Source organism: Scyliorhinus canicula, chromosome 3, assembly GCF_902713615.1.
Source record: "Scyliorhinus canicula chromosome 3, sScyCan1.1, whole genome shotgun sequence".
In the NCBI taxonomy this organism is placed as follows: Eukaryota; Metazoa; Chordata; class Chondrichthyes; order Carcharhiniformes; family Scyliorhinidae; genus Scyliorhinus; species Scyliorhinus canicula.
Genome location: NC_052148.1, coordinates 223681857 through 223700228, shown reverse-complemented (window position 1 = coordinate 223700228; position 18372 = coordinate 223681857). Strand labels below are relative to the sequence as shown.

The 18372-nt window shown below is 44.7% G+C and overlaps 1 protein-coding gene across 2 annotated transcripts in view; it reads right to left on the bottom strand.

Moving 5' to 3' along the window:
- Nucleotides 1-18372, bottom strand: part of glrbb (glycine receptor, beta b) — a 258440-nt gene that overhangs the window by 122234 nt on the left and 117834 nt on the right. For both annotated transcript variants that reach the window (XM_038792295.1, XM_038792294.1), the window contains exons 5-6: nt 1243-1472; nt 1042-1124 (exon numbers count right to left, since the gene is read on the bottom strand). In XM_038792295.1, coding sequence (XP_038648223.1) covers nt 1042-1124; nt 1243-1472 — 313 coding nt within the window. The remainder of the gene's footprint in view (nt 1-1041; nt 1125-1242; nt 1473-18372) is intronic.

Sequence of the window (18372 nt, the reverse complement as noted above, 5' to 3'; positions counted from 1 at the left end):
AGGACCCAGCGTGCTCGGTCTGTGGTGATACTACCAAGCCACACTTGGTGATGGACATTGAAGTCGTCCACCCAGACCGTATTCTGCGCCCTTGCTACCCTGAGTGCTTCCTCCAAGTGGTGTTCAACATGGAGGAGTACTGATTCATCAGCTGATGGTGGCCGGTACGTGGTAATCAGCAAGAGGTTTCCTTGCCCATGTTTAACCTGAAGCCATGAGACTTCATGGTGTACAGGGAACTTGTTGGGTATCTTGCTCAAGTTGTCATTCCTCATGTGTCATCTAAATAGTTTCTTCTGGCAGTGTGAGCAGAGCAAGCCTAATTATGTCCTCACCTGTATAACTTGGTTAGCCTTAATGAATGCATCTGACAGCTTTTTAGGCTGGCACGGCAGCACAGTGGGTAGCATTGTTGCTTCACAGCGCCAGGGTCCCAGGTTCAATTCCCGGCTTGGGTCACTGTCCGTGCGGAGTCTGCACGGTCTCCCTGCATCTGTGTGGGTTTCCTCCGGGTGCTCCGGTTTTCTCCCACAAGTCCCGAAAGACGTGCTGATAGGTGAATTGGGCATTCTGAATTCTCCCTCTGTGTACCTGAACAGGCGCCGGAATGTGGCGACTAGGGGCTTTTCACAGTAACTTCACTGCAATGTTAATGTAAGCCTACTTGTGACAATAAAGATTATTATTATTACCTGACATGCATCGTCTCCAGCAAGGGCTGCTAAACTGTGATGTGCGCCAGGAATTTAGTGGGGGATAAATTCCACCTCCAGCAGGTTGTTTCAGATCAACCACCAATACAACCTGCCCAATTTTCAGGTCCAGTGAGTTGCCAGTTTACAGCCCCCAGCGAGACTGAAAATAAGCCGTCTTCGCTGAAACTTTCCCTTCCCGGAACCACAAAAAGTATTTTTTTGAATCATGGCATCAAATAAAAGATCCGCTAACTTTATACAAAGTGCAACCATCCATAAGTCAACAATCTTAACAATACCGATCTATTAATGCATCTATCTTACTGCAAATGTTCAAGAAACATACAGCTTTCCAACTGAATCTTGCAGTGTTGTGTATCCATAGGAAACAGAGTCAAATCAAGTGGGCATGAAAGAGTTATTGATAGCCTGAAATATGGAAGAGAAGGGAGAATATTATCCACTTCTAAAGGTTATAAAAATTGAAAGTTTTCAAGCAAATGTATTCAGTGCCTTCTACAGTAGTTGTAAGTATTTTTAATCGCACCTCATACTCAGCAGTACGTCACCATTGCGAAATATAAAGAGCAGGATGTTATCTTGCGTTACATCGTGAAAATTTGCATTCTTTTCGTTTGCAAAGAACAAATCGGGTTTCCACAAGCATTTGAACATTGTAGGGTCCACAGTCAACGTATCTGAACCTTTAAAATCGGTTGGCAGTTTAAGTCGGGGATCATTCCATTTTTGTCTCAGGAAAATATTGACTCGATAGTCCTGTTGAAACAGAAGTTGACAGTCAGGCTAGTTGTATGGGAAAAACACAAGAATGGAGAACATACAAAAGAAACGCTGTGAATCTGTAAATCTGAAATAGGAAGAAAATGCTGGAAATGCACAACAGAATGACCGGCATCTGAAAGAGAAGGATAGATTAATGTGGGGTTTCTCATTGGAATTAATCAGAAATGTGAACTTGTCTTATTTGTTGTCATGAACACTGAACTTTCCAAACTTAAAGTAAAAGAAAGAATGCTGGATAACCACCTCGGCTCGGAGATATGTTGTCCAAGTGATCCAGTTGCCATGAGGGGAGGAACTCAAACAAAAACCCATTGAAATGTGATGGCCTTTAACCCACCATCGTAGAAGGAAGGACATTTTGTGATTACTTTAAAGTGTTTCGAGAATCTGTAACTGTTTCCAGCAAAGTTTGAAAAGGTCTTCTAGCAATTTAAATCTCATGTGAAAGGGTCAATCATAATTTTTGGATAATAAGAAATACTGGTCCATGTGTCCTGGCGATTCTTGACCAGGAAGCATAACCAATAAGAAGGAAGTTAAAATACAGAGGGCCATGTGGCAGGCAGATGAAGAGAAGAAACTGGAGAACTAGAGAGGAGAGGAGTCAGAGATCTGGACTGAGAGGCCAGAAAGCACATTTAGGCCAGCTGAGTTTTCTTTCACTTCTGTGTTACTGAGTTCCCAGAAGCGGCAATACCATGTGGAGTTGAAGGCAGTTCTGGTAAATTTATGTTGCCATGACTGACAAGAGCTGAGAGCGGAGACATTTCTGGAAAGATTGCACAGGCAGAACTCTGTATAGGTGGAAAGTTCTGCCTGCTGGGAATTGGCTAAATCCTTGAGGGAGAGGGACTAAAATTGCTGCTTGAAAGAGCTGTGTGGCTGAAAATGAGTCCAGACAGACGGAGGAGACCGCCTGCTAACTGAGATAATATGCTATGCCACATATAATTTATAGTTTTCACCAACCATAATTTGCTTGCTAATTTATGTTTTACTTACACTGATTCTGACTTGCTTTGAAATAGAAGTTACAAAAATGAAATCCTGTCTGGCAATTTCTTTATTTGGGAGTTATTCGGTAGAATAATACTGGTGTCCATGTCTATAATGACTCTTCCAGATGAATGGCATCCACTGGCTGCATCAGGATGGAAAATCTTTAGCACTGGATTATGTTGACATTCAGTCTTAATCTGTATTTACTGATCATTCCTATTTTTAAAGTCTTATTTGATTATTTTATGAAGCGAGTTTTGCCTTAGTGTTAAGAATCCTGATTCCGAGTTTGAAGAGTTGAGCCCTATTCCAGACCGCTCTGTTAAATGCAGATTAACATACAGGGTGGAATTATTGCCCCCTTTACCTGTTAAAAATGGGGCTGTAAATCCCTTTAAATTGGGGAAATGATTGTGACTGCAGCAATGTTAACTGAGGCTTGTCTTAAGTGGCATCATAGTCCGGAGTGGACCATGCAAGCTCTGACCATAAGCAAGTAATAATCCGGACAAAGAGGATCTTTTATTCTTACGCAGGCTTTTTCCTCCAGCCCTCAAACCTAGTGTGGGCTACTGCTGCTTCAGCTCCTGCTTCCAGAGATCGTTACTTCCTTAACCTTCCTGTCTGATGGTCAGACAGACCATCCAATTTTGCTGCAGTCTACATTGGTTATCTGGCATGCACAGTTTTGGGCCACAGTCCTTTGGCCTGATGTAAACTTGTTCCAGTCTTCAAAACGAAGCAGAACTATAAGACAGAAATATTACTGTAGATGGTATTCTTGACCTTGGAACAGGCATCACCGAAGAGTTGTCCAAACTTGCTCTTTAAATGACTGCAGGAGGTGTGTCAACCAGTTGCCATGATCGCACTCAGGGTGAAAACCCAGAGAACAGTCAAAATACTGGGTTCACATCCAGCAGGAGATTCACCTCCAGCAGTGACCACTGGCTCAGTTTACCATCCCTGAGAAAAACTAGTTTGATTCAGACCTGCTGTTCCAGACAGCCCCAGCAAGCGGAGAGCTGCCACCTGTGAATGCTGAGTTTAAATCCACTGTGCACATCGTGACCATCACCCCCCCCTCCCCCCCCCCGCCACCAAATCTTAAGTTGTGGTTGGGAATTGTTAGTTATTGATTGCAACAACCTGGGAAAATATTAGTTTTGAGCAAGGCAATGGTGAACCATCGCAGCTCCTATTCCCCAGTAAGTTGTTAAGAACCAACATGAGAATTGCAGTCTGAGGACCCACCCTAAATTCAAACTGCATGTTTCATAATGTAGTGTTTCAGAGTTGGTGGACTGTTTAGCTCAGTTGGCTGGATGGCTGGTTCATGATGCAGCGCGAGGTCAACAGCATGGTGTAAGGATCCTTCATGTTTATTCCCTTATTTTCCCTTTCTTGTATTTTTTCGTTATCATTTTTGATTCATGGATGATTAATGAACATGCATCTTTAAGTCAAACAGCAGAAAGAATGAGGAATTTAGTTACAGGAGAGCCTCTCTGCTAGTTTAAACAGGATCTTCGTACATTCTGGCATCGAAAAGAGAGATGGGGTGGGACTCTGATTGATTGGCTGAGGGCCACACACTGCCCGGTAGCAGGTGGTGATTGGATCCTATCCCAGTGGAATAATTTTCATAGTCCTCAGGAGTTCAGTTTGACTTCTGGAATGACAGAGACATGGGCTCTCTCTCTCTCTCCTCAGTTTTTTCGCCAGAAAGGCTGTGAGTCTGTGTTTCTGAAACTGCAGAGACCTGAATGAGTCTACAGTAAAGATTCAGACTGAAAGTAGAGTTTGAAGAGGATTAAGGGGCTTAAAGACAACCATCTGAAACAAAGACTCTTTTTCCTTTTACTTTTTTTTACACCTCTCTACGCCCCTCTGTGTTTGTCTGTTTTATGTGTGTTCGTGTAGAGGGTGATGCAAGTTAAAGTGGGAAATAGGTAAAAGTCGACCAGTTGCATTTGCTGCATACTTCATTAGTTATTGTTTACAACTGTGTACATGGGTTTGTGGGATGTGACGGGTGTTATCTCTTTCCTTTTTGTTGTTTGGGTGTTCTTTGGTTTTTTTCTTTTGTTTGTAGTTGCTTTTGAAGTTGGGTGGGTGTTGTTCTTGGATTGTTACCGCGGTTGTTTTGTTAATATTGTTGTGATGTTTATATTTTGTAAAAATTTCAATAAAGATTATTTTAAAATATAAAAAATAAAACGCAAGTGTGTTCATATTTACAAACACAGTGACTGTAATTATTGGGCAGCTAAGGGCCAAAGACCTTGGCTATTTTTCTAAAAATTATTGGTTAATACACTTGCGTTGTGACTCTGGTTCAAGTGAAGCTGGAATTGACTGCACACTAGCCCAGGGCGTCATAACAACGGGTTCAATTCCCGTATCGGCTGATGTTATTCATGAAGGCCCCATCTACTCAATCTTACACCTCAGATGATCCTCAGGTTAAATCGCCGCCAGCCAGCTCTCCTCTTCAAAGGGGAAAACAGCCTATGGCCGTATAGGACTTATGGCGACTTTACCTACTGTTCAAATTGTCACCTTATCACATAGAGTGCTGTAAAGGGGACCTTTTCAGTTCATACACAGAATTAGATATTATTACCATATCAGTCATTGTCCAGCTTACTCCTCTGGAAGGCTTTATTCTTTGTACTTTACATGAAAATGTGAATTGTTATATTCTCATTTAACAACAGAGTACACTGACTATCCAAATTTGCGCAATTATGCCACTAAATAGATTGCAGCAATCATGAAGAAAAATGTGACCAATTTACAGTTATCTAATCCTTACAGTTATTTAATGAATCAAATAAAACCACAAGTAAAAGTTACTGACCCTTCTCAGTGCAGATAAATATAAACATTCATCTAAATGTATTAAGGAACAGTGTGATAATGAGAATAAATTCCTGCCATTCAGATTCTATGTCATGCTTATGTTTGTTATACATCCTCTCGTGATGCTCCTCTTTAGACTCTGACTGGACACAACTTCAAGAAGAAAAACTATTTCAGTGATTGAAACATTGCAGCACAACCACACTCTGCAGGTTGATCCTGAGGAACGACGATGGGAGCGATTCAGCGAACCCGTTGTACCCGATGCGAATCTGGGCGCAAGGTCGCATGAGAGCCCCAAATCAGGCTCAGCGCCAGGCCGATCACAAATCACCCAACTCCCTCCGCCTGTCGGGATCTGAATCTTGCCAATGCTGAGTGAGGTCCAGATCAGCATATTGAAATGAGCCTAATGGCTCATTTAAAAAGCCAGATGCCGGATTCATCCAGCACCCAGGATTCAATGGCTGTGCCTGCAAGACCTCACAGATCATTGAACATCCTTAGGGCGGTACCATGACACTTGGGCACATTGGCACTGCCAGATGTTGTGGGGGGGCCTTGCCAATTAGAGGGGGGTGAGGAGGGGATCCCCAGGGGCCTCCTCAAGATTGGGAGAGCGGGTGAGCCTGAAAGTGGAGGGGGTGAGGGAGGAAATCAAGCCTCCTGATCAAGATGGCACTGCAATCTGAGAGCAGCCTTTCCTGATGCCGTTATCAGCTCACCAACAGGAAATCACTATTAAGGGCAGCACGGTAGCATAGTGGTTAGCACAATTGCTTCACAGCTCCAGGGTCCCAGGTTCAATTCCCGGCTTGGGTCACTGTCTATGCAGAGTCTGCACGTTCTCCCCGTGTCAGCATGGGTTTCCTCCAGGTGCTCCGGTTTCCTCCCACAGTACAAAGATGTATAGATAGGTGGATTAGCCATGCTAAATTGCCCTCAGTGTCCAAAATTCCCTTTGTGTTGGGTGAGGTTACTGGGTTAGGGGGAGAGGGTGTAGGTGTGGGCTTTGATAGGAATCTCTTTCCAAGAGCTGGTGCAGGCGCGATGGGCCGAATGGCCTCCTTCTGCACTGTAAATTCTATGAAATTCTCTATGAAGCGTGGCCTCGGTGAAGAAAAACTCCCCGAGGCCAAACAAACCCAGCAATGCCTTTGTATAGTAGGATTTTGCTCGGTGCTGCAGCCGCCAAGAAACACCCTGCTGAATCGCGCCAATGAATATGATCAGGAAATTTTAATGATCAACTTTCATCTTACTTTTCAGCGGATTCCTGAAGCTGTTTCAGGAATCACATTCTGATTTGCAAAGCCCTTTACCAAACAACAATTAATGTCTGAATCCAAAGATGTGCGGGTTAGGTGGATTGGCCATGCTAAATTGCCCGTAGTGTAAGGTTAATGGGGGGATTGTTGGGTTACGGGTATACGGGTTACGTGGGTTTAGGTAGGGTGATCATTGCTCGGCACAACATCGAGGGCCGAAGGGCCTGTTCTGTGCTGTACTGTTCTATGTTCTATTTGTAGCTTTGTTTACGAAACAATTAAACATTGTGATCTGAAAGGGACACGGGTGTATTTTACCAGTAGAATATGGTATAAGGTTCTGTAATCATGAAAAGGTGAACCATGTGTTTACTGTGAGCACTTCCATGATATCGGTAACTGCATGAACCTGGAGTCATGCAGTTATAAATAAGGCAGGCAGGCAAGATCTTGGCAATACAGCCACCCTGATTGCCAGATCAATTTTCTTGATTTAGTTTCACTACCGTAAATATGACATAGTCAATATTCATGTAGATGATGCCTTTATTTCAGATGTGTGCTTGTGTGTGGTGGGGGGGGTTCTTTGCAGAATAGCAATATTAATATTAAATTAGTGGTTTCATCTTGGATAAATTAGGAAAGGCCAAAATTGATAGGGTTCCAGCTATTATTCATCCTAGGGAAGGTAAAGAGATGGTTCACGTTTTCTATGAATCAGTATTGATGGAAGCTGTTGTTACAGATGGGAGAGAGACAGGCAATCTGTACCAGTTTCAGCTTCCCAACTCTCATAAACAGAAGGTGTTTTGAATTACTTTTAAGGTATGAGGTGGCATAGTTTCCCAATCCCTCAGTTTTGAGACCCAATTTATTAACAATCCGCAGCACACTCAAGTCATGATCAATGCAGAAGGTTAGTTTACTGCACATTTTTTAAAAAGCCCAGCAAATGAGAGTTTACAACTTCCCAATCCGCACATACACAAACACATGCAGTAAAGTGGAATAGAAAAAAGATGCTTTGGAGTACAAGTAGTACAGAAATAAATATTTGTTCAGGTGATTTCCAGAGTTGGCCAATTTAAAGTCCAGAGGGTGTTTCCTTGTGGCAGGGTTCAGTTCCAATGAGCTTCTAGTTGGAGATAACAATACGTAAGCCCTATAAATGAACAAAGCTGCAGCACACTGGGCTTGTGGTTATACCACTTGGCAGGTGTTGATCAGAGGCTTTTAAAATCAGGCAAGCTTTATGAGGTTGAAAGGTGGTAATCAACTGCGTACTTCGCCAGATTGTTTTAGTTCTGTCCAGCTGATGTTAAAACAGCAGTCGGACGATATCTTCGTTCTCAAAAGGTACATAGGGATTTCCAAAATGGTCACTCGAATCATGTGACCATCTTTCTCCACATTAACTTCAAAAAGTGTCTGGAACTGGCTTTGATTTCAGGACTGTTGTTGAAAGAGTTACCATCCATTTGAGGGTCTTGTATTGGGAAACCATTGCCTAGGCCAACCCACTGACTCTTATCGAATGAAAATTATGTCCCTTTGGTTCCCTTTTGAAATGGGCCCGGACAGTCCCATATGTGATATCAGTCTGTTAGCAGCTTTGCAGTCATAATAAGTTTCAATGTGCGAGCCTCCTGGTTTTGTGATTTCAAGGGGTCGGCACAATGAGGTGTGAGATTCCCCAGCTGAGGAAATAATTATTTTGTTCTTATAACTTCCAGGTGGTAGCTCCCAAACAAAGTGCCAATCCTGTGGTTATTAGACTTGTACCAGCCATTTTTAGGTTCAGCAGGGATTCCATTTTTTAAAAATAGCAATAAGAATAAAGTTTTGAACATAGTGTTGGATTTCTTCTCATATTAAAGGAACCCAACAGTGTCAGTAACACTATCAAGTGATGCTTACTCACCTGTTCATATTTTACACTACATGGTGGTGAGACCAAATCATGAAATTAGTCTGGTAATCAGGCTGGTTGTATTGCTAAGCTCTTGCCTGGCCTTAATTACAACTGTAAGGTTGCAAACCCATTCAATAACTTATGCATAATTTTTAAAAGAGCAAGTAGAGTGCCTCTCATGGCAGTGCTCAGAGCTCCAGCAGGAGCACTTGACTGCAGCCTTGGTCCAAATACAGGCAAAAAAGCTGAATTTGAAACTTCGGCTGAGAGTAATATCAAACAGCACTAAACTGTTTGTTTAATAAACCTGAGGTCTGTTCATTGTAGTTGCTGGGTGAGTCAGAACTAATTTGGCATGAGTTCTATAAAGGGCTATGAGGATCAGTGAGGAGTCATGGGTTTGTATGAATTGGCACTAAGTTGGCATGGAGGCCCTGAGGGGCCGTGGGGGTGTGTAGAGGGGCATACATTTGCATGGTAGGTATGAGGGGGAATGGGAGGTTGGTGGGAAGCATGAGTTGGTACAGTTGAGGCATGGGGAATGTATGGAGGTTTAGGGGTTGAAAAGGGAAAAGGCTTGAGACGTATTTGCTCTCATTGCAACTGGGTCAAAGTCCCAGAGTACCAAAGCAGGCTTTTTAAATAGCCCACCTCAGCACTTAATAATAATAATGTTTGTTAGTGTCACAAGTAAGCTTGCATTAACACTGCAATGAAGTTCCCCTAGTCGCCACACTACAGCAGACATCGAGGAGGCATCGGAGGTTGAGGGGAGGGGTACTCAGTCAGGTTTTGGGGAGGTCAGGATTGCTGGTGGGGAAGGTTCTGAGGTGTGGGGGGAGTCCTGTTGGGTGGAGATAATTGGGGGTGAGATTTCCCTGAGGGGCTGGGGATGTGGACAGGAGACCTATGGGTAGGTCACCCTGTGTCTTTACAAGTTTCCCAGAAGTTAAAAGAGGTTTTATGTCTTTTTCTAACATTTTCTGGATAAGTATTGTGCAACAAAGTCTGAACCATCTGAAGTTTGCAATTTAAACTGCTTTTTCGGATGGTTCCCAGTGCAGGGAAATTGTCCGTTGGAAGATAGCGCATCTGGGAAATTGCAGTGCCATCTCTTACCTTAAGTTCTGAGAGGGGTTCTCCAGCACATCTTGGGGTTCCCGCCCACCCAAATCCAATTTTGGGGGGCTTGGAAGTTACGGCCCATTATGACAGTGGGGTAGAGCAGCAGACCACTGAGGCACAAAATGTGGGTTTGCATCCATTGTTCCCCAGCTACTTTTGCTCAATTAGGAGGATTAGAAGAAGCAAACCATTCAGCCCAGAATTCCAACTTTCCTTAAGCCCAATCGAGCTTCAACAGTGGGAAGAACTATTGAGCCCCTGGTATCTGCGCTGGCTCTCTGGAAGAGCAACTCACCACCTTCCTTCCCACTGTAATCCTGCAAACATTTTTGCTTCAGATAATGATTCCATTTTCTTTTGAATGGCGCGATTAAATCTGCCTCCACCACACTCTTAGACAGTGCATTCCAGGTCCTAACCACTCACTGCGTTGAATGTGCCATTGCTTCTTTTGCAAATCCTTTTAAATCTGTGCCCTCTGGTTCCCAATCATTGCATCAATAGAACCAGTTTTCCCCAATCAACACTGTCCAGACTACTTCTTCAACCTTCTCTTCTCCAAGAAGAACAGTCCCAGTTTCTCCAATCTTTCCATGTAACTGAAATTTCTTATCCTTAGAACCAATTGAATTATCTTTTCTGCACCCTCTCAAAAGCCCTCACATCCTTTCTAAAGTGTGGCACCCAGAACTCGGCACAATAATAGTTAGCCCAACTAGTGTTTCATATGGGTTCATCGTAACTTCCTCGCTTTTGTGCATTATGCTTCTATCTATAAATCCCAGGATCCCATATGCCTCAACTGCTTTCTCAACCTGACCTGCTACCTTCAATGATTTGTGGACATATATCTCCATGTCTCTCTACTCCTGCATATCCTTTAGAATTATACCTTTTAGTTTGTATTGCCTCTCCTCGTTCTTCCTTCCAAAATGAATCACTTCACATTGAATCTTCTTCCAATGCCCTTTGAGGGAATACATTCCAAATCATAAGAATTAACTGCAATAAAAGTAAATTCTCCCTGACTTCCCTCTGACTTGTTCTGCCAATGTTCTTCAATCTGTGTCCCCTAATGCCGATTCTTCTGCTAATGGAATACTTTTTTGCCGTCCATCCCATCAAACGTCCTCATATTTTTGAAACCCTCCAATTCCCAACGATTTAACCTTCTCTGATCAAAGGAGAATAATACAAGCTTTTCTAGTCTTGCCCCATAATTGAAGTCTCTCATCCCTGGTACCATTCTGGTAAATTCTCTGCAACCTTTCCAAAATCGGACATCCTGCGTAAAGTGCAAAATCCAGATGTGGACGCATTATTCTTAAGGCCTAATCAGTGGTCGGAATTTTTAGGATGTCAGGGGCTTGGCCTCCACCATTCCCTGCCGACTCTGAGAGGCCCAGTGCCATTACACATTGTAACATGCATTGATTGGCAGAAGGCGGAACTTCCATTCTCACATGGGTTGAAGTCCCGCCTTGGAGAGCTGCTAGCCAATCATATTGGCCGGCAGCTCACCAGACAAAGCGCTGCAGTGGCAGGAAGGGGCAATGTGCCTGGAAATAAATGCAAGGAGTTGGAGTGAAGGGATCCCAGGAGGAGAGAAGAGGAACACCTGGGGGGAGAGTCGCAAGGGGGGCATTGTGTTCGCTGGGTATAGGTCAGGGGAAGGAGGTCAGTCGATTAGTGGGCGTCTCAAGTCAGAAGGGGGCTGCCCCCCTCAAAGATGCAGGTCTGGTCATTTTTCTATTCCTCCTGTCTTTCACTCACCAGCCTAAAAATTGAAGGGCAGAAAAAGCTCTATAGTGGCAATTAAAGGCCTTAATTGGGGCATGGGTGAACACCCCAGGCCAAAACCTCCCCCCACTCAAAGCCCTGCCCACTCCACCATAAAACTGCTTCCAGTTCCGGGTGGGCCGGATCCCAGAGCAAATCCTTTCCCTTCAATTTCACGCTCCCCCACCGCATCACCCCTCCCCCACCCTCTCTCAAAAGGCACTTGGGGGGGGGGGGGGGGGGGGGGGGGGGTGCGCAGCGTAAAATTCAGGTTAGAGATTTAGAAAAATTTAGTATAAGTTTTTGTGATCTATGTCTCTCTGTATAGCCAAAAATATATATATATTTGGGAACTTTATCAGCTTTTCCTGTCGCTGGGCACTCTTTTCCTGCACTTACACATGTGTTAAATCTGTCATATGTTTTCACATTTCACCTATGTTCTCATTCACCTATATTCTGCAACTGGCCTCTTCGTTGTTTATTACATTTCTATTTAAATAAACCTTGTACAGGCAAGCCCAGGTCATTAATATCAAAAACAGCAGTGGTCTGATTACTGACTCTTGGGAACACCATTGTATCTTTCATTCATCCATTTGTCTCCAGGTGATGAGTGAGAGAAGGAGGCCAGGAAAACAGAGAAGTTAATTAAAATCAGACAGAATCTTAGCCTTGCAATAAAAACAAACTGTTGTCATGGGGGATAATGTTCGTATTCCTTATACAGAAGCTAACTCACCTGTAATCTGAGCTGCCTGGCTTTTATAATGGATGTATACTTCAGGCCCAATATTGAGATGTATGCTGAGTTTGTGCTTTTCTGTGTCAAATGCAACAATGGAACTAGCCCTGAAGTAGGAATATCGTGTAGACCTAACTGCTTGTTGCCAAGTTAATAATGTCATGAATTACAACAATTCTCTTACTTTGAATGTGCTGTGGGTACTCCATGTCACAAGCAATTTAAAAGTAACTAAAAGAAATAACTAAAACAGTAAAAATGTTGCTATTTCTAAAGTTAACCACCTTCAAGTTAACTGTAATAGGTAATGCCACATAATTATTCTTAACCCAATAGCAGGCATAAGCCTAGAAATCACTGTTCAGTGATTGACTAAGTGTTATTTTGGATTTTGAATTATTCAGTAAACTGGTTAACCACTCCTCGCATTTTAGTATGTCTGAGAGTTAGATTAAACCTCTCCTTCAAGAAAAATAACAATGACAACTGGTTATCATTTTCAATTAGGAACCACGTAAACAGCTGAAGTATCACCCGAAAGCTGAAGATCTGTTTCCTGAGTAGTATTGCCGAGGAGCACAATGCAGAACATTGCAGAAAGCCATGGTTACTCACTGACCAGGTGCTGCTTGCCCTACTTGAAGGGAGAGGAGAAATAATCCATACGAACAATCCCCTCCAAATGCAAACACGCAGAAATTGCAATAGTTGGCAGCAAGGACATCACGAAAAAGGTTTCAGGATCAAAACATCTGCTATGTTAAGCCAATAATAATGATCTACTTGATAAGCATCTGCCACAAATACGCAAAATGAATTAAAAAAACAAACACTTTTCCGTTAGCAGTTTAATTCATTAATGGCGGAATATGTTAATCAATAAAATTAGATCACCAAAATGATTTGCAACACAATAGGGCCCCAGGTTCAATTCTCGGCTTGGGTCACTGTCTGTGCGGAGTCTGCACGTTCTCCCTGTGTCTGCGTGGGTTTCCTCCGGGTGCTCCGGTTTCCTCCCACAGTCCAAAGACATGCAGGTTAGGTGGATTGGCCATGCTGGATTGCCCTTAGTTATCCAAAGAGGTTGAGTGGGGTTGCTGGGTTGCCGGGATGGGGTGGATGTGTGGGCTGACGTGCTCTTTCCCGGGGCCGGTACAAACCCGTTGGGCCGAATGGCCTTCTTCTATACTGTAAATCCTATGATTCTATGAATAGATCCGTTGCAAAGAATGCTTGAGATAAATGAACATATTAGAGTGCACAATATGTTTATAAGTTAGTAATCTTGTGGGTCAACCTGTGCCAAAGTGGGAACACAAGCTTTAAATGCCGGTGATCATAAGACACACCTAAATGAAAGTTTGGAATAATATTTACAACACTTCAATTGCCCCTCCTGTATAATTATTACAGAATAATTGGAATAATATCATGGAAAGTACTGTGCAATAAAAAAAGGGCTGAAAGGTGCTTATTCAAAACAGAATTAGCACTGTTGCCTCACAGAGCCAGGAACTCGGGTTCGATTCCAGCCTTGGGTGACTGTCTGTATGGAACAAAGAACAAAACGGCACGGCCTTCCAAGACTGTACCGGTCATGATACCACCCTTGGCCAAAACCCTAAAGAACAAAGAGCAATAGCACAAAAATTTGCACATTCTCCCCGTGTCTATGAAGGTTTCCTCCAAGTGCTCCAGTTTCCTCCCACAGTCCAGAGGTGTGCAGGTTAGGTGGGGTTTCGAGGTTACAGGGATTGGACGGGGATGTGGGCCTAGGTAGGGTGCTCTTTCGGAGTGTCGGTGCAAACTCGATGGGCCGAGTGGCCTCCTTCTGCACTGTCGGGATTCTCTGGAATTTTGTGATTTTCTGTTTTTGACAAGGCCAAGTTTGCAAACAGGCCAGCATCTCAAACCAGCCTGAAATACTTTCACAAAGCCTGCCAATCACTGGCACTCTTGGACACATCCCTGAGAATGTAGCTGAGGAGAAAGATTTCGATTTGATTTAATCATTATTTTTTTAAAAATTCATGTGGGCATCATTGTTCGGCCAGAATTCATTGCCCATCGATATTTTCCCTTCAGAAGGTGAGTTGCCTTCTTGAAATGTTGCAGTCCCTGAGGTGTAGGTACACCCACAGTGCTATTAGGGAGAGTCTTCCAGGATTTTGACCCAGAGACAGTGAAGGAACAGCGAAATATTTCCAAGTCAGGATAGTGGGGAACCGCCAGGTGTTGGGGTTTCCCAGGTATCTGCTGCTGTTGTCCTTCTCAATGTTAGTGGTCGTGGGTTTGGAAGTGCTTTCTTAGAAACTGTGCTGAGTTCCTGCAGTGCATCTTATAGATCTTGCTCATGGCTGCCATTGTTCATCGGTAGTGGAGGGTTTGAATGCTTGTGAAAGGGGGAGCAATCAGCGGGCTGCTTTGTCCTGGATGGTGTCGAGCTTCTCGAGTGTTGTTGGAGCTACAGTCATCCAGGCAAGTGGAGAGTATTCCATTACACTCCTGACTTGTGTCTTGGAGATGGTGGACAGGCTTTGGGGGGTCAGAAGGTGAGTTACTTGCCGGAAGATTCCTAGTCTTTGACCTGCCCCGGTAGGCACAGTATTAATATGGATAGCCCAGTTCAGTTTCTGTTCAATGGTGACCTGCAGGATATTGATTGTTGGGGATTCAGCGATGGTAATGCCATTGAAATCAAGGGGCGATCGTTAGATTTTGTAGGAGATGGTCATTGTTTGACAATTGTGTGGCGCGAATGTAACTTGCCACTTGTCAGCCCAAGCCTGGATATTGTCCAGGTCCTGCTGCATATGGACATGGACTGCTTCATTATCTGAGGAGTCGCCAATGGTGCTGAACATTGTGCAGTCATCTGCAAACATCCCCACTTCTGTCTTTATATTGGAAGGGAGGTAATTGATGAAGCAGTTGAAGATGGTTGGGCCTAGGACACTACCCTGAAGAACTCCTGCTGTGATGTCCTGGAGCTGAGATAATTGACCACAACCATCTTCCTTTGTGGCAGGTATGACTCCAACCGGTGGAGAAAATTTCCCGCTGATTTCCATTGACTCCAGTTTAGCTCAGGCTCCTTGATGCCATACTCAGTCAAATGCTGCCTTGATGTCAAGGGCAGTCACTCTCACCTGACCTCTGGCGTTCAGCTCTTTTATCCATGTTTGAACCAAGGCTGAATGCGATCAGGAGCTGAAAGACCCTGGCAGAACCCAAACTAAGCGTCCGTGAGGAGAAAGCACAAATTAATCTGAATGTTTAGATGATTAGGAACAAGTGGCAGTGGTTGCTCACCGTCAGGCACTTGTTGACCAGACATCAAGCAGAGTTCCAGCTTCTGCTGCAGCAACTGGGAATTTGATCTGGCAAGATCACTTTAAAAAGGAAATAGTAATAAACAACAACAACTTATATTTGTCTAGTGCCTTTAACCTGGCAAAAACATATCCCACAGCATTTCAAAGCAGCATTATCAAAGAAAACCTGACAGTGAACTCTGTAAGGAGCTATTCGGGCAGATGACCGAAAGCTTTTGCAAGCACATGATTAATTGGAATAAAAACACAAAAAGTATTGTGCAATGGGAATTGCTACTGGAAAAAATATGCTCATTTGAAAATACAATTTGTTCTTTTCTGTTTTTCCTAAAATTGGAAGAAGAAGGGCGGCATGGTGATGCAGCGGTTAGTACTGCTGCCTCATGGTGCTAAGGACCTGGGTTCGATTCCGGGCCCAGTTCATTGTCTGTGTGGAGTATGCACATTCTCCCCCCATGTCTGCATGGGTCTCACCCCAACAACCCAAAGATGTGCAGGGTAGGTGGATTGGCTACATTAAATTGCCCCTGAATTGGAAAAATGTTTTAAATATTGGAAGAACATTGTTCACGTGCCAGTTTGCCAATGAGGCAATGTCTCACTGCAACAAAGAAGTATTATTTAAGGAGTGCCATAAAGTGAAGGATATGAGATAGAGAGGCAGTGAAGTGTAGATGGGATTTCAGCACTATGGGCCTCAACGTCATGACGACGTGGCTGACAATGGTGGAGCAATTAAAACAGGTAAGAATTGGAGAAGCACAGATATTTTGGAGGGTGTAGTGCTGGAGGAGATTCTGGAGGCAAAAAGGATCAACACCATGGATGGGTTTGAAAATATGGGGAAGAATTTTTCAATCAAATTATTATTTAACTAGGAGGTAATTTAGGCCAGGGAACCAACGATTTGATTGGTAAAAGGAATTTACAACAGTGTTCTGGCTGATGTCAAGTTTATACAGGGTAGAAGATAGGAGATGGTCCAGGACTGCACTGAACTAGTCAAATCTATAAGTAGCAAAGCCATGGATGAGGGTTTCTGCAGCCAATCTGTTCAGGCATGGATGGAGTCGTAGGTGACTAGTTCCTGGACATACCCAAAGATCTGCGGGACAGCTGAATTTTAGGTAGCTATAAAATTTAGGAATTTTAGCCTCAAGGTTTCCTCTTCAGGATCTCCCAGCATGCTGAATCAACCAGGGAGCAGTTAAGCAATGTTTTAAAAACAAATTTTCCACAGAATTCCGACAGTGCAGAAGGATGTCATTCAGCCCATCAAGTCAGCAGCAACCGTCTGAAAGAACACCCTGGGCGGATTCTCTGAGCCCCTCGTCGGGCCGGAGAATCGCCGCTACCACACCACGCCGCCCCGCAATTCTCTGAGTTCCGCGTCGGGCCGGAGAATCGCCGCTACCACACCACGCCGCCCCGTGCCGGCACGTAATTCTCTGAGGAGCGGAGAATCGGCGCCATTTGCGCCGGTGCATTTGCCGAGCGGCCGCGTGGAAACGGCAGAGTCCCGCCGGCGCCGTCCACACCTGCTCGCAGCCAGCGGGAACTCTGCGCGCAGGGTCGGGGGGCTCCTTCACCGGGGGGGAGGGGGGGGGCCCTCCGATGGGGTCTGGCCCGCGATCGGGGCCCACTCCCGATCCCTGTAACCCCATAACCTCACCTAACCTACACATCTTTGGACACTAAGGGGCAATTTATCATGGCCAATTCACCTAACTTGCACATCTTTGGACAGTGGGAGGAAACTGGAGCACCCGGAGGAAACCCATGCAGACACGGGGAGAAAATGCAAACTCTGCACAATCACCCACGGTCGAATTGAACCCTGGTCCGTGGTATTGTGAGACAGCAGTGCTAACCACTGTGCCACCGTGCCGCCCCCAATTTGCTAGGGCTTCTGCTGAAGTTATGGCAGGAGATTGGGGACCACTATGGACATTCTACTCCATTTCTTAGCATGGGGAGCTGTGTGGATATTTCACTATCTGGATCTGTGCAGTAGTGCATGAATATTTATCCACAATTCAATCAGTCAGTCACTTTTGATATAACAGCTTCCAATTGCATAAACTGTGGGCACAGTACAAACATCTCTTGTCAATGCCAACACTTTTGGCTCTAAATTTAAAGATGTTCCCTTGGCTAACTTCAAGATGCAGAGCACAAATGAGTGTGGGATTTATAAACATCATTGCTGCCCTGAACTCTTCTCTCAGTCAGATCTTTGCATATGCTGCAGAGCTTCCCAGCAGAAGTGGCATATTCAGCTTGGAATGGAATGGGTCACTGCCCTCAAGATAACAATATGTTCAGCCCATCAAATATGCCTGCCTTTGTGACAATAAAGTGAGGTAGGTCAGCAAGTCAAAAAACATAATACTTAAACATGCAGGGCCATTGAGATCTCATCAGAGGGACACATAAGATCAACAGAATAACAGGTTGTCTGTGAAACACTGCAAACAAGCAGCACAATGCTTTGACTCAGAAGTAATGCAAGATTAGGGGCGGGATTCTCTGACCCCCGTCGGGCCAGAGAATCGCAGGGGGGCGGCGTGAATCCCGCCCTGCCGCCGTCTGCCGGATTCTCCGGCGCCGGTTTTTCGGCGAGGGCGGAAACCACGCCGGTCAGGGGCCGTTGGCAGCTGCCCCCCCTCCCCCCCCCACCCGGCCGATTCTCCGGCCCGCGATGGGCCGAGTGGCCAGCCATTTTTCGGCAGGTCCCGCCGGCATGAGATACACCAGGTCCGAATCGGCGGGACCTGGCTCTGCAGGCGGCCTGCGGTGTACTGGGGGGGGGGGATCTGGCCCCAGGTGGGGGCCCCCACGGAGG